At 46.7% G+C, this 14,857-nt stretch overlaps 1 protein-coding gene across 5 annotated transcripts in view; it reads left to right on the forward strand.

The window, feature by feature from the left end:
- Nucleotides 1–14,857, forward strand: part of si:ch211-225b11.4 (thyroid adenoma-associated protein homolog) — a 240,776-nt gene that overhangs the window by 84,809 nt on the left and 141,110 nt on the right. For all 5 annotated transcript variants that reach the window (XM_043716172.1, XM_043716174.1, XM_043716173.1 and 2 more), the window contains 2 exons: nucleotides 2,389–2,525; nucleotides 12,207–12,404. In XM_043716172.1, the coding sequence (XP_043572107.1) occupies nucleotides 2,389–2,525; nucleotides 12,207–12,404 (335 nt within the window). The remainder of the gene's footprint in view (nucleotides 1–2,388; nucleotides 2,526–12,206; nucleotides 12,405–14,857) is intronic.

Raw genomic sequence — 14,857 nt, forward strand, 5'->3', positions numbered from 1 at the left:
TTCAGGACAGGATCAGGAGCACCGGGATCAGGACAGTGTCAGGGGCACCGGGGTCGGGGCAGGGTCAGGGGCGCAGGGATCGGGACAGGGTCAGGGGCGCTGGTATCAGGACAGGGTCAGGGGCACCGGGATCAGGACAGTGTCAGGGGCGCCGGGATCGGGACAGGGTCAGGGGCACCAGGATCAGGACTGGATCAGGGGCGCCGGGATCGGGACAGGGTCGGGGCAATGGGATTGGGACAGGGTCAGAGGTGCCGGTATTGGGACAGGGTCAGGGGTGCCGGGATCGCGACAGGGTCAGGGGCGCTGGGATTTGGACAGGGTCAGGGGCACCGGGTTCAGGACAGGGTCAGGGGCGCCGGGATCAGGACAAGGTCAAGGGGCGCCCGGATCAGGACAGAGTCAGGGGCAACGGATTCAGGACAGGGCCAGGAGCACAGGGATCAGGACAGGGTCAGGGGCACCGGGTTCAGGACAGGGGCACCAGGATCAGGACAGGGTCAGGAGCACCGGGATCGGGACAGTGTCGGGGCGCTGGGGTCAGGACAAGGTCAGGGGCGCTGGGATCAGGACAGGGTCATGGACACTGGGATCTGGACAGGGTCAGGAGCACCGGGATCAGGACAGGGTCAGGGGCACCGGGATCAGGACAGGGTCAGGGCCACCGGAATCAGGACAGGGTCAGGAGCACCGGAATCAGGACAGGGTCAGGAGCACCGGGATCAAGACAGGGTCTGGGACATTGGGTTCAGGACAGGGTCAGGGGCACCGGAATCGGGACAGGGTCAGGGGCGCCGGGATCAGGACAGGGTCAGGAGCACCGGGGTCAGGACAGGGTCGGGGCATCGGATTCAGGACAGGGTCAGGGGCACCAGGATCAGGACAGGGTCAGGGGCGCCGGGATCAGGACAGGGTCAGGAGCACCGGGATCAGGATAGGGCCAGGGCATCGGGTTCAGGACAGGGTCAGGGGCGCTGGGATCAGGACAGGGTCAGGGGCACCGGGATCGGGGCGGGGTCAGGGGCGCTGGGATCAGGTCAGGGTCACCGGGATCAGAACAGGGTCAGGGGCGCTGTGATCAGGACAGGGTCACCGGGATGAGGACAGAGTCTGGGGCGCTGGGACCTGGACAGGGTCATGGACACTGGGATCTGGACCAGGTCAGGGGCACCAGGATCAGGACCGGGTCAGGGGCACCAGAGCAGGACAAGGTCAGGGGGACCGGGATCAGGACAGAGTCAGGAGCACCGGGATCAGGATAGAGCCGGGGCATCGGGTTCAGGACAGAGTCAGGGGCGCCGGGATCAGGACAGGACCAGGAGCACCGGGATCTGGACAGTGTCAGGGCATCGGGTTCAGGACAGGGTTAGGAGAGCAGGGATCAGGACAGGGGCACCGGGATCAGGACAGGGTCAGGAGCACCGGGATCAGAACAGGTTAAGGAGCACTGGGATCAGGACAGGGTCAGGGGCGCTAGGATCAGGACAGGGTCAGGGGCACCAGGATCAGGACCGGGTCAGGGGCACCAGATCAGGACAAGGTCAGGGGGACCGGGATCAGGACAGAGTCAGGAGCACCGGGATCAGGATAGAGCCGGGGCATCGGGTTCAGGACAGAGTCAGGGGCCCCGGGATCAGGACAGGACCAGGAGCACCAGGATCTGGACAGTGTCCGGGCATCGGGTTCAGGACAGGGTCAGGAGCGCAGGGATTAGGACAGGGGCACCGGGATCAGGACAGGGTTAGGAACACCGTGATCAGGACAGGGTCAGGAGCACTGGGATCAGGACAGGGTCAGGGGCGCTAGGATCAGGACAGGGTCAGGGGTGCCGGGATCAGGACAGGGTCAGGGGTGCCGGGATCAGGACAGGGTCAGGTGCGCCGGGATCAGGACAGGGTCAGGGGCGCCGGGATCAGGACAGGGTCAGGGGCCCGGGATCAGGACAGGGTCAGGGGCGCTGGGATCAGGACAGGGTCAGGGGCGCTGGGATCAGGACAGGGTCAGGGGCGTCGGGGTCAGGACAGGGTCAGGGGCGCCGGGATCAGGACAGGGTCAGGATCACCGGGATCAGGACAGGGTCAGGGGCACCGGGTTCAGGACAAGGTCAGGGGCGCTGGGATCAGGACATGGTCAAGCACCAGGATCGGGAGATATTTGGCGTGCCAAGATTGGGATGGAGTTTGTGGCTCCGGGATCGAGACAGGGTCAGTAGCGGTGTCGGGTTCAGGAAGGATGTCAGGACCAAGTTGGCACAGGGTTGGAAGTGACTGAGTTAGCACAGCACAGGTTTGGTGATGTGTCAGTGTTGGGTGTGTTGGGATCAGGATGTGCTTGGGTTGTGTTGGTGGTGATGGGATGATGTGACATTGGTGTCTCATTTGATTTCAGTGCTGACTCTGTGGCTGAAGTGCATAAAGATGAATATTGCCAAAATCTGGAGACTGCGTGCTGGGAGGTTGCTCGAGCAGCATTCAACTTTTACCACCCAACTATTGGAGCTGATGTGGCACAAGATTGAAAGCCCAGTAAGCAATTGCGAGGGATCGTCTGTGGGTCAGAGGGTAGAGCAGGCAGGATTAGGATGAGGTTCTCTGGGGTGTGGCAGTAATCGTAACATTCCTGTGAACTTGTGCACAGGTAGATGCACTGACGTCAGCGGACAATATTTTTGCACTGAAATCGTCCATTCTCTCCAATAATAAATTCAAGGGCTTATTGAGGTAGAGAGGAGAACAGAGACAGAGAGACAGGACAGCGATGGGAAGGGAGGAATAAGGAACAGGACAGATCCGTTATAAGAGCTTTCAAGATATAGATCAGCAATTAGTTATTGGAGAAGAATGCTGAGAGATTGAGAATGAAGGCAAGTAAATGGAGTTAAAATACAGACGAACTATGTTTTAATTGATCAAACAAAAGGGTGTGAATTGTTTACTCTGTATTAATCCTGTACGTGTACAGGGGGTGCTTCAAGGGAACAGTGTAGATGAAGCTTTACTTTCAACAATGGTAGAGTTAGCTTTACTTTCAATTTAAAAGAGAAGAAGGAGCTTTATTTTGTATCGAACCTTGTGCTGTGCCTGCCTTGGGAGTGTCCTCGATTCCCAACCCTGGGAAAAAGACTGAGTGCATTCACCCTATCCATGCCTTTCATGATCTTATATGCTTCTATAAGATCCCTCCTTATTCTCCTGTGCTCTAAATAAAAATGTCCTAGCTTGTCCAACCTCTCCCTATAACTCAGACCCTTGAGTCCTGGCAACATCCTTGTAAATTCCTTCTGCACTCTTTCCAGTTTAATACCATCCTTCCTAGAGCAAGGTGACCAAAACTGAACTCCAAGTGTGGCCTCACCTACATCCTGTACAACTGCAATATAACTTCCCAATTTCTATACTTAATGCCTTGACTGAAGCAGGCCAGTGTGCCAAAAGCTTTCTTCACAGCCCTGTCTACTTGTGACCCTACTTTCAGAGAACCATGCACCTGAACTCCAAGGTCCCTCTGTTCCACTACACTTCTTAAGGCCCTACCATTCACCATGAAACTCCTACCATGATTTGACTTGCCAAAATGCAAGACCTCACACTTATCCATATTAAACTCCTCACTTGCCATTTCTTGGCCCACTTCCCCAGCTGGTCAAGGACCTGCTGCAATTTCTGATAACCTTCCTCACTATCCACAATACTGCCTAACTCAGTGTCATCAGCAAACTTATTAATCATGCCTTCCTTGTGCATTCTCATCCAAATCATTGATATAGATGACAAACAGTAATGGACCCAGCAATGATCCCTGAGACACTCCACTCCATAGGCCTTCAGTCCGACAAGTATCCTTCCACTATTACCCTCTGCTTCCTACCATCAAGCCAATTGTGTAGCCAATTTGCCACCTCTGTCAGATTTCATGCGATCTAACCTTCCAGAGCAGCCTACCATGTGGAACCTTACCAAAAGCTCTAACAAATTTGTGCGGCATGATCTCCCATGCACAAAGCCATGCTGACTACGCCTAATCAAACCCTGTCTTTCCAAATGCATGTATACCTTATCTCTCAGAATCTTCTTACATAACTAAGCTGACTGGTCTCTCGTTCCCAGGTTTTTCTTTGCAGCCCTTCTCGAATAATGGCACAACATTTGCTACCCTCCAGTCTTCCGGGACATCACCCGTGGCTAACAATGATGCAAAAATATCAGCCAGGGCCTCCACAATTTCTTCTCTAGCCTCTTGCATGTTCTTGGATATATCTGGTCAGGACCAGGAGATTTATCCACCTTCATACACTTGAATACAACCAACACCTCCTCTACTGTGATATGGACTGTCCCCAAGATATTTTAGATTAGATTACATTACATTACATTACAGTGTGGAAACAGGCCCTTCGGCCCAACAAGTCCACACCAACCTGCCGAAGCGAAACCCACCCATACTCCTACATTTACCCCTTACCTAACACTACTCCACACAGTCAGTCGCCTGAGGAGGGAATTGAACCCGGGTCTCTAGCGCTGTAAGGCAGCAGTGCTAACCACTGTGCCACCGTGCCACCCACAAACTAACTTTCACGACTAACTTTCCCAAGTTCCCAAGTCTTCATGTCTTTCTCCATAGTAAACACAGAGGAGAAATACTCATTGAGAACCTCATCCATCTTCAGCGGTTTTACACATCCATGTCCACTTTGGTCCTATTCTGTCTCTAGTTATTCTTTTTCCTTTATACTAAAGAACTTCAACTTAACCTCCTCAGTCAAGGCTATTTGTGCCTGTTTTTTCACCCTCCTGATTTCCAGCTTCAGTAAACTCCTGTATCCCCTATATATCTCCAGGGAATCCCTTGATCCCAGCTGCCTGTACCTGAAATGTGCCTCCTTTTTTCTGGTCAAAGCCTTAATATCTCTTGTCATCCAGGATTCCCTATTCCTGCCAACCTTGCCCATCGCCCTCACAGGAAAATATAGACTTTGAACTCTCGCTATCTCATGTTTAAAGGCCTCCCACTTGCCGGAGGTCCCTTTGCCTGCAAACAAACTACTCCAATCAACCCCTGCAAACTCCTGTCTCATTCCATCAAAATTCACCTTGCCTAATTTAGAACTTGAAGCTGTGGACCAGTCTTGTCTCCCTCCTTGACTATTTTAAACTTAGTAGAACTATGATCACCAGTCCCAAAGTGTTCCACCCATGTCACCTCAGTCACCTGTCCTGTTCTAGTTCCCAAGAGTAGGTTGAGTTTTGTCCCTTCCCAAGTAGGACCGTCTATGTAAGGAAACTTTCCTGAACGCAGTTAACAAATTCCATCCCATCTAAGCCCTTAATGCTGTGTCAATCCCAGTCTATGTTAAGAAAATTAAAATCCCCTACTATGACCACCATATTGCTTCTGCAAGTCTCCCCAATTTCTCTGCATATTTGTTGCTCTAATTTCCGTTGACTACTTGGGGCCCTACAGTACAACCCCAATGACATCACCACCCCCTTCTGATTTCTTAGCCTCACTGGATGATCCTTCAGTGATTTCATCTCTGATTACTGCTGTGGAATACTCACCTTAATCAAAAATGCAACTTCACTTCCCCTTTCCTCCAACTCTGTCCTGCCTAAAGCACCTGTATCCTGGCACATTAAGCCACCAGTCCTGTCTCTCCCTTAGCTATGTTTCTGTAATGTCTATAATATCCCACTCCCACCTACCTATCCGTACCCTGAGTTCATCAGCCTTACCTGTCAGCCCTCTTGCATTAAAATCAATGCAATTTAGTACAACGGGCATTTCTCGCACCCTGTTGTGTTCCAACCTGATCTATCTCTTCAACTTACTATTTCTGATTACTGTATCTCCTTCCAGCTTCGCACTTGCCTCCCAGCTGTTGAAGATCCCAACCCACCGCCAATCTAATTTAATTCCTCCCTTGTAGCACTAGCAAACCTGGCCACCAAGATATTGGTCCCCTCCAATTCAGGTGCAACCTGTCCCTCTTGAACAGGTCACCTCTGCCCCAGAAAAGATCATAATGATCTAAAAATCTCAAACCCTGCCCCCTGCACCACAGTCTTCTGACCTTACCCTCACTAACGCATGGCATTGGAAGTAATCCAGAGATTACCATCGTTGAGGCCCTGGTTTTTAACCTTTTTCCTAGCTCTCTATAATCACTCGGCAGGACCTCATCCCGATTTCTATCTATTGTCACTTGTGTCAACATGCACAATGACCTCTGGCTGCTCACTGTCCTCCTTGAGAACGTTATGCAGTCTCTCCGAGGTATCTTGGACCCTGCCACCCAGGAGGCAATACACCTGGATTCCTGTTTGTGGCCACAGAATCTCCTGTCTGTCCCCCTAACTATCGAGTTGTCTCTCACCAAGGTTCTATTAATCTTTACCTTTTCTGCTGTGCCCCAGAGCCAGTCAAAGTGCCACGGACCTTGCTACTGCTGCTTTCCTCTGAACGATCATCCACCTCACCCCCCCCAACAGTATGCAAATGTTTTGAGGGGAATGGCCACAGGGGATTCCTGCACTCTCTGCCGACTCACTTTAGTTTTCCTGGTGGTCTTTCCTCCTGCATCTCCGATGTGACCACCTCACTTCATGGATTTTCTCCAGCTATTTCTATTCTTGTCAAAGAGAGCTTTGCTTTTAGTTTACTTTCAGGTTAAGAGAGTAGAAGAGCTTTACTCTGCATCTTGCCCTGCACAGTATGTGTCTTGAGAGTGTTTGATGTAGACAGTATCAAGGGAGCTTTACTTTCAGGTTAAAAGAGTAGTGAGATTTTTACTCTGTATCTGACCCTGTGCAGTGCCTATGCTGGGATTGTTTCATGGGACAGTTTCGAGGCAGTTTTATATTTAGTATAAAAGAGTAGAGAGAGCCCTTGCTATCCCTGTGCTGAGATTGTTTGATGAGGACAATGTAAAAGACGTGTTACTTTGTAACTAAGTGTGTGCAGTTTCTGGATTAGTGGTGCTGGAAGAGCACAGCAATTCAGGCAGCATCCGAGGACAGGCAAAATCGACGTTTCGGGCAAAAGCCCTTCATCAGGAATAGAAGGGCTTTTGCCCGAAACGTCGATTTTGCCTGTCCTCGGATGCTGCCTGAATTGCTGTGCTCTTCCAGCACCACTAATCCAGAATCTGGTTTCCAGCATCTGCAGTCATTGTTTTTACCTAAGTGTGTGCAGTTCCTGTCCTAGGAATGTTTGAAGGAACAGTGTAGAAGGAGCTTTAATTTCAGTTTAAAAGAATAGAGGGAGGCTAACTCTGCGTCTGACCCCATGCTGTCCCTGTCATACAGCACAGAAATAGATTATTTAATCCAACCGATCCCGGAAACACGTAATCCCAAACTAAACCAGTCCCAGCTGCCTGCTTCTGGTCCATATTCCTCCAAATCTTCCTATTCATGCACTTACCTGAGTGTCTTTTAAATTTTGTAACTGTACCTACGTCCACCACTTCCTTAGGAAGTTCATTCCAAACGTGAACCACCTTGTAAAAACATTTGCCCTTATATCTTTTTTAAATCTCTCTCCTTTCACCTTAAAATATGTCCCCTAGTTTTGAAATCCTCCATCCTAGGGCAAGACACCTACAATCAACACTACCTATACACCTCATGATTTTATGATTTTCTGTAAGGTCACCTCTCAACCTTCTATGCTCCAGTGAAAAAAAGTCGTAGTCTATCTGCCTTTTTTTTACAATTCAAACCTTCCATACCTGGCAACACCCTGGTAAATCTCTTCTAAACCCTCTCCAGCTTAATAATATCCTTCTTATAACTCAGCGACCAGAATCAGACACCGTACTCCAGAAGAAATCTCACTAATGTCCTGTACAACCTCAACATGACGTCCCAACTCTGAAACTCAAAGGGTTAAGTAGTAAAGGCAAGCGTGCTAACTGCTTTTTTAACCAACCTCTCTATATGTTATGTAAACTTTAAAGAATTATGTACCTGAACCCCTAGGTCCCTCTGTTCTATAACTCTACCCAAGGCCCTAATATTAATTGTATAAGCCCTTCCCCTGTTTGTTGTACCAAAATCCAATACCTTGCATTCATCCAGATTGAACTCCATTTGCCTTTTTTCAGCCTATTAACCCATTTAATTAAGATCCCTTTGTAATCTTAGAAAATCTGCTTCACACTCCACTATGTCACCAATTTTGATATCATCTGCAAACTTCCCATCCTTTCCTTCTATGGTCTCATCCCAATCATTTATATAAATGACAAACAAAAGAGGACCCAGAGCCAATCCCTGTGGAACATTGCTGGTCACAGGCCTCCAGTCTGAAAAGCAGCCCTCCACTACCTCTCTCTCTCTCTCCTATCGTTAAACCAATTATGTATGCAATTGGTAAGTTCACCCTGTGACCGAATTTTACTAACTAGTTTCCCATGCAGAACCTTGTCGAAGGCTTTATTAAAGTTCAAGTAAACAATGTCTACTGCTCTGCCCTCATCAATCTTTTTGGTAACTTCCTCAAAAAACTCAGTCAAATTTATGAGATATGATTTTCCTCACGCAAAACTATGCTGGCTATCCGTGATCAATTTGTGCTTCTCTAAATGTCTCTAAATCCTACCTTTTAAAATCACCTCCAACAACTTACCCACATCCGAAGTCAGACTCACAGGTCTCTAGTTCCCCAGTTTCTCCTTACGAACCTTCTTAAACAAAGGCACAACATTAGCCACTCTTCAGTCATTAGGCATCTCACGTGAAGTTATGGATGATGCAAATATTTCTGTAAGGGGTCTTGCAATTTCCTCCCTTCCCAAATAGTTTTGGGATACTTTAGACCAAAGATTTATCCATTTTTATCAATATTTATTTTCCTGCGTTCTCCATTTCTTTCTCCACAGTAAAAACTGACACAAAATATTCATTTAGTATCTCTCCCGTCTCCTGGGGTTCAACACAAAGTCGACTTTCTTGATCTTTAAGGAACCCTATCCTCTCTGTAATTACCCTCTTACTCTTAATGTACTTGTAGAATCTCTTCAGATTATCCTGAACCTTACATGCCAAAGCGATCTCACATTCCCTCTTTGCTTTCCTGATTTCTTTCTTAAGAATGCTCCCACACTATTGTGTAAGAGATTCATTTGAATTCAGTTGTCGATATCTAAAGTAAGATTTTCTTTTATTCTTGACTAGAACTTCAAAACTTTATTCCATAATTGTTCCTTAATCTTACTAGCCTTACCATTCACTCTAATGCGGCATGGTGGCTCAGTGGTTAGCATTGCGGCCTCACAGCACCAGGGACCTGGGTTCGATTCCAGCCTCGTGCGACTGTCCATGTGGAGTTTGCACATTCTCCCCATGTCTGTGTGGGTTTCCTTCGGATGCTCTGGTTTCCTCCCACAATCCAAAGATGTGCAGGTTAGGTGAATTGGCCATGCTAAATTGCCCATAGTGTTCTGTAGGTTCGGGGTAAATGTAGGGTAATGGGGAATGGGTTTGTGTGGATTACTATTTGGAGAGTTGGTGTGGACTTGGAGGACCGAAGGGCCTGTTTACACCCTGTAGGGATTCTATGAATTGAAATTCTATGAAATAAGTTCTCGTCATTACGCTCTTGAAAGCCTCCCACTTATTAGATGTCCTTTTACCTGCGAACAGTCTACTCCAATCAATTCTTGAAAGTTCTTGTCTCATACCATAAAAATTTTGTTTAACTCCAGTTGAAAATATTAACGTTTATGGAAGGCTTATCCTTTTCCATAGCCATTTTGAAACTAATAGAATTATGATTGCAAGATCCAAACTGTTCCCCTACTTTTACTTCAGTCACCTGCCCTGCCTTTTTAGAACAAAGAAGAATACAGCACAGGAACAGGCCCATCAGCCCCCCAAGCCTGTGCTGACACATTTTGCCTTTCCATACTAATTCAGTCTTCACTTACAGGATTCGTATCCCTCTATTCACTTCCTATTCATGTATTCGTCCAGGTGTTACTTGAATGCTGCTATTGTGTCTGCTTCCACCACCTCTGGTAGCATGTTCCAAGCACTCACCACCCTTTGTGTGAAAACCTTGCTTCATTAATTTCTTTTAAACTCCCCACGTACATTGAACCTGTGTTCTGTCGTAATTGACTCCTCAACCCTGGGAAAAAGCCTCATACTTTCCACTCTATCCATGTCATTCATAACCTTATAAACTTCTATCAGGTCGCCCCTCAACCTCCTGCATTCCAGTGAAAACAAACCCAGTCTATTCAATCTTTTTTCATAGCTACAATCCTCCAGACAAGGCAACATCCTGGTAAACCTTTTCTGTACACTCTCCAAAGCGTCTGCATCCTTCTGGTAGTGTGGTAACCAGAACTATACTCAATATTCCAAGTATGGCCTAACTAAAGTTCTGTAAAACTGCAGCATAACTTGTCTGTCCTTATACTCAATGTCCCTTCCAATGAAGGCAAGCATGCCACAGGCCGTTTTTGCTACCTTATCTCCCTGCACTGACATCTTCAGTGATCTGTGGACCTACATACCCAGATCCCTCTGTCTATAAATACTCCGAAGGGTTCTTCGTATAATTTCGACCTGTATTTGGCAAATCACCTCAGATTTGTCGATTTTTTGCCCAAAAGAAGGTCACGTTTTGCTCCTTCTGTTGTAGGAGCATTTACATATTGATAAAAAAAATGTTAATGAACACATTTAACAAATTTTTCATCATCCAAACCTTTACTGTTTGGTAGCCCCAGTCAATGTTTGGAAAATTAAAACTCCCAATTATTACAACCTTATTATGCTTTCATATATCTGAGATCACCTGACATACTTGTTTCTCAATTTCCCCCAGACTGTTGGGGGGGCCTATAGTACAATCCCGTCAAGGTGACCTTTCCTTTCTTATTTCTAATTGCTACCCATATATTTTCACTGAACAATTTTTCATTGGGAAGATTTGATGGGAACAATATAAAGGAGCTTTACATTAAGTTTAAAGGAGTTGAGGAAGCTTTATTTTCAGTTTAAAGAGTACAGAGTGTTTCAATTTCAAGTTGACTGGGGGCTTTATTTTTAATTTTCAAGATGTGGGGAGCTTTGCTTTCAGTTTAGATAATTAGAGGTAGCTTTACTCTGTACCTAAGCTCATGCTGTCTGTCATGTGAATGTTTGATGGGGACCGTCAAGAGGGAGCTGTACAATGTATCCGAGCCATGCTGTCAGTGTTCTGGAAATGTATGATGGGGGAACAGTGTAGGGGAGGCTTTACATTCTAATTAAAAGAGTTGAGCCTTACTCCGTATCTAATCCCATGGTGTACTTGCCTTGGGAATGTTTGTTGGGAACAAGTGCAGAACTTTTCTTTCAGGTGAAAACTGTAGAGGACGCTTTACTGTGAATTTAATCCTGTGCTGCACTTGTCCTGGAAAAGTTTGATGGGGAAGAGTATAGAGGCAGCTTAACTTTGTACCTAAATCTGTCATATCACTATTTGATGGGGACAATATAACAGGAGCCCTATTTTCGGTTTAAAAGAGTAGAGGTAGCTTTACTGTGTTACTAGCCCCATGCTGTACCTGCGTAGGGAATGGTTAATTGAGACAGTGTAGAAGAGAAGCTTTACTCTGTATCTAATCCCATACTGTGCTTTTCCTGAAAATATTTACACTGGTCTGGAGGTACATAGGATGCTTGTCGTGATGAAGGGTTCCTGCCCGAAACGTCGACTTTCCTGCTGCCTGACCTGCTGTGCTTTTCCAGCACCACTCTAATCTTGCTTGTTGGTCCCAGGCTAATTCACAGCATCAGGTAACTCAGCCTCACAGTGAAGCTTGGTTCTTACTCAGGGCCATGCAGAGTGCTGCTGAAAAAGAAACCAAACTAGAGGGCAAAGGTATAGGGTGAGAGGGGAAAAATTTAAAAGGGACCTAAGGGGCAACTTTTTCACGGAGAGTGTAGTGCATGTATGGAATGAGCTGCAAGAGGAGTGGTCAAGACTGGTACAATTACAACATTTAAAAGGTATCTGGGTGGGTATATGAATAGGTAGGGTTTGGAGGAATATGGGCCAAGTGCTGGCAATTGGGAGTTGATTAGGTCAGGATATCTGGTCGGTATGGACAAGTTGGATAGAAGGATCTGTTGCTGTACTATACTTCTCTAAGTCTGGAGTTTATGGTTTGTGTAACTGATGCCCTGCAATGTTCTTGTTGTTGGCAGGTGGAGGGTCTGCTGGATTCTGTACATTGTTCTTTCCGCCTGTTCTTGGATATTTACAGACAGGAATGCAGCCACTTTGGGGATGTGAAGCTGCCTCTTTACTCATTCTTACTGCATCGTCTTAAAGCCCTCCCATGGCAGGTGAAAGCCAAATATTTGCTCCTCTCCTCTCTCGTCTCCTGCTTTGGTGCAGATAAGGTTTGTATCTGTTTGCTTGTTTGGGCTTTTCACCCGGGTTATGAAACATCCCCAATAATTTGTTCTGCCCTCAGCCCTGTGAGCTTCCTCGTCACTGGAACCCTTCCCTCTGAAGAATGCATGAAAATTCTGGTCCAAAAGCTGTTTCTCCAACCCTCACTGCCTCCCTTTCTTAATTAGAGGCAGGTGTTTGCCCCCAGTTATTAGCCTCCCCCTTCCACCCTTTCAAGTCAGTGTGTGCATCTCATTTGTATCTGATCATTTCTTTATCCATTCAGCTGTTGAGGTTTGGGTTTCCATTAATTGCAGCCCCCCTTGCTCCTGTCCATTACTGCCAGGGTTTCCACCCCTAACCATAGAATTCCTACAGTGTGGAAGCAGGCCATTTGGCCCATCAAATCCACATCAACCCTCAGAAGAGCATCCCACTCCCCCATCCAATCCCTGTAACCCCGCATTTCCCACCGAGCCTGCACATCCCTTGATACTACGGGCAATTTAGAATGGTCAGTCCACTAAACTGAATGTGCAAACTCCACACTGATGGTCGCCCGAGGATGAAATTGAACCTGAGTCCCTGGTGGTGTGAGGCAGCAGTGCTAATCACTGAGTTACCGTGCTGCCCCAATCATTGGCCTCAATCCAACTGTTACAGCTACAGTTTCCAGCCTCCTTTGTCTACAAACATAAAGTAGGAGTAGGCTATTCCACCATTCATTAGGTCCATGTCTGTTTATCATACTTAAAAGCCTGTTCCTGCTTTTCCACCATATTCTTTGACCCCTTTAGCCCCAAATGCTGTATCCTACTACTACTACTACTACTACTACTACTACAAATCTTATAATGTTCTGACCATTCTGGAAGAAGGGTCACTGGACTGAAAGTTTACTCTGTTTTCTCTTGACAACTGCTTCCAGACCTGCTCACTCTTTCCAGCAATTTCTGATTTTATTTCGTATTTCCAGCATCAGCAGTTCTTTGATTTTTTTTTTGTGTTGTTGATGTTTTGCCCTCAACTGTTTTCTGTGATAGGGAATTCCACAGTCTCACCATTCTCTGGACGAAGAAATTTCTCCTCATCTTAGTTCAAAATGGTTTACCTCCTGTCAACCACCTCTGCTCAGTCGCAGGCGTGTGTACTATTTACAAGGTGCATTGCAGAAATTCACCAAAGATCTTTTGACAGTACCCTCGAGACCCAGGACCTATACCATCTAGGAAGCCAAGAAACACCACGTCCTCCTTCAAGACACTCACCATCCTGACTTGGAAATATATCACTGTTGCTGGGTCAAAATCCTGGAATTCCCTCCTTAAGGGCATTGTGAATCTATTGACAGCACATGGATTGCAGCAATTCAAGAAGGCAGCTCACCAACACCTTCTCAAGGCAACTAGGGATGGGCAATAAATGCTGACCCAGCTAGCAATGCCCACATCCCATGAATGAATAAATTATTCTGTGACCCATGATTCTGTCATTCGGAACATCCCTCCTCCACTCACCCTGTCTAGTCCGTTTAAAATTATATGGGTTTCTGTGAGGTCTCCCCTCATTCTTCAGAAGTCCGGTGAATATAATTCCAACTGATTTGGGCTTTCCTCATATGTCAGTTCAGCCATCCCAGGAATCAGCTGTACTCTCTCACAACAACATCCTTCCTCACATGTGGAGACCAAAACCAAGGCCCTGTATCATTGTAGCAAGACATCCCTTCTCTTTTATTCAAATATTCTCACCATTCTATTAGTTTTAAAATAGTGATGGAAAAGGATAGACCAGATCTAAAAGTTGAAGCTCTAAATTGGAGGAAGGCCAATTTTGACAGTATTAAGCAAGAACTTTCAAAAACTGATTGGGCGCAGATGTTCGCAGGTAAAGGGACAGCTGGAAAATGGGAAGCCTTCAGAAATGAGATAACTAGAGTCCAGAGGAAGTATACTCCTGTTAGGGTGAAAGGAAGGCCTGCTAGGTATATGGAATGCTGGATGACTAAAGAAATTTAGGGTTTGCTTAAGAAAAAGAAAGAAGGATGTGTCAGGTATAGACAGGATAGATCGAGCGAATCCTTAGAGTATAAAGGCAGTAGGAGTACACTTAAGAGGGAAATCAGGAGGGGAGGAAGGGGATATGAGATAACTTTGGCAAATAGAGTTAAGGAGAATCCAAAGGGTTTTTACAAATAGATTAAGGACCAAAGGGTAACTAGGGAGAGAATAGGGCCCCTCAAAGATCAGTAAGGTGGCCTTTGTGTAGAGCCACAGGAGATGGAGCAGATACTAAACAAGTATTTTGCATCAGTGTTTACTGTGGAAAAGGACATTGAAGATCCAGAATGTAGGGAAATAGATGGTGACACCTTGTAAAATGTCCATATTACAGAGGAGGAAGTGCTGGATGTCTTGAAACACATAAAAGTGGATAATCCCCAGGACCTGATCAGGGTGTA

This window comes from Chiloscyllium plagiosum, chromosome 25, assembly GCF_004010195.1.
Source record: "Chiloscyllium plagiosum isolate BGI_BamShark_2017 chromosome 25, ASM401019v2, whole genome shotgun sequence".
NCBI classification, from domain to species: domain Eukaryota; kingdom Metazoa; phylum Chordata; class Chondrichthyes; order Orectolobiformes; family Hemiscylliidae; genus Chiloscyllium; species Chiloscyllium plagiosum.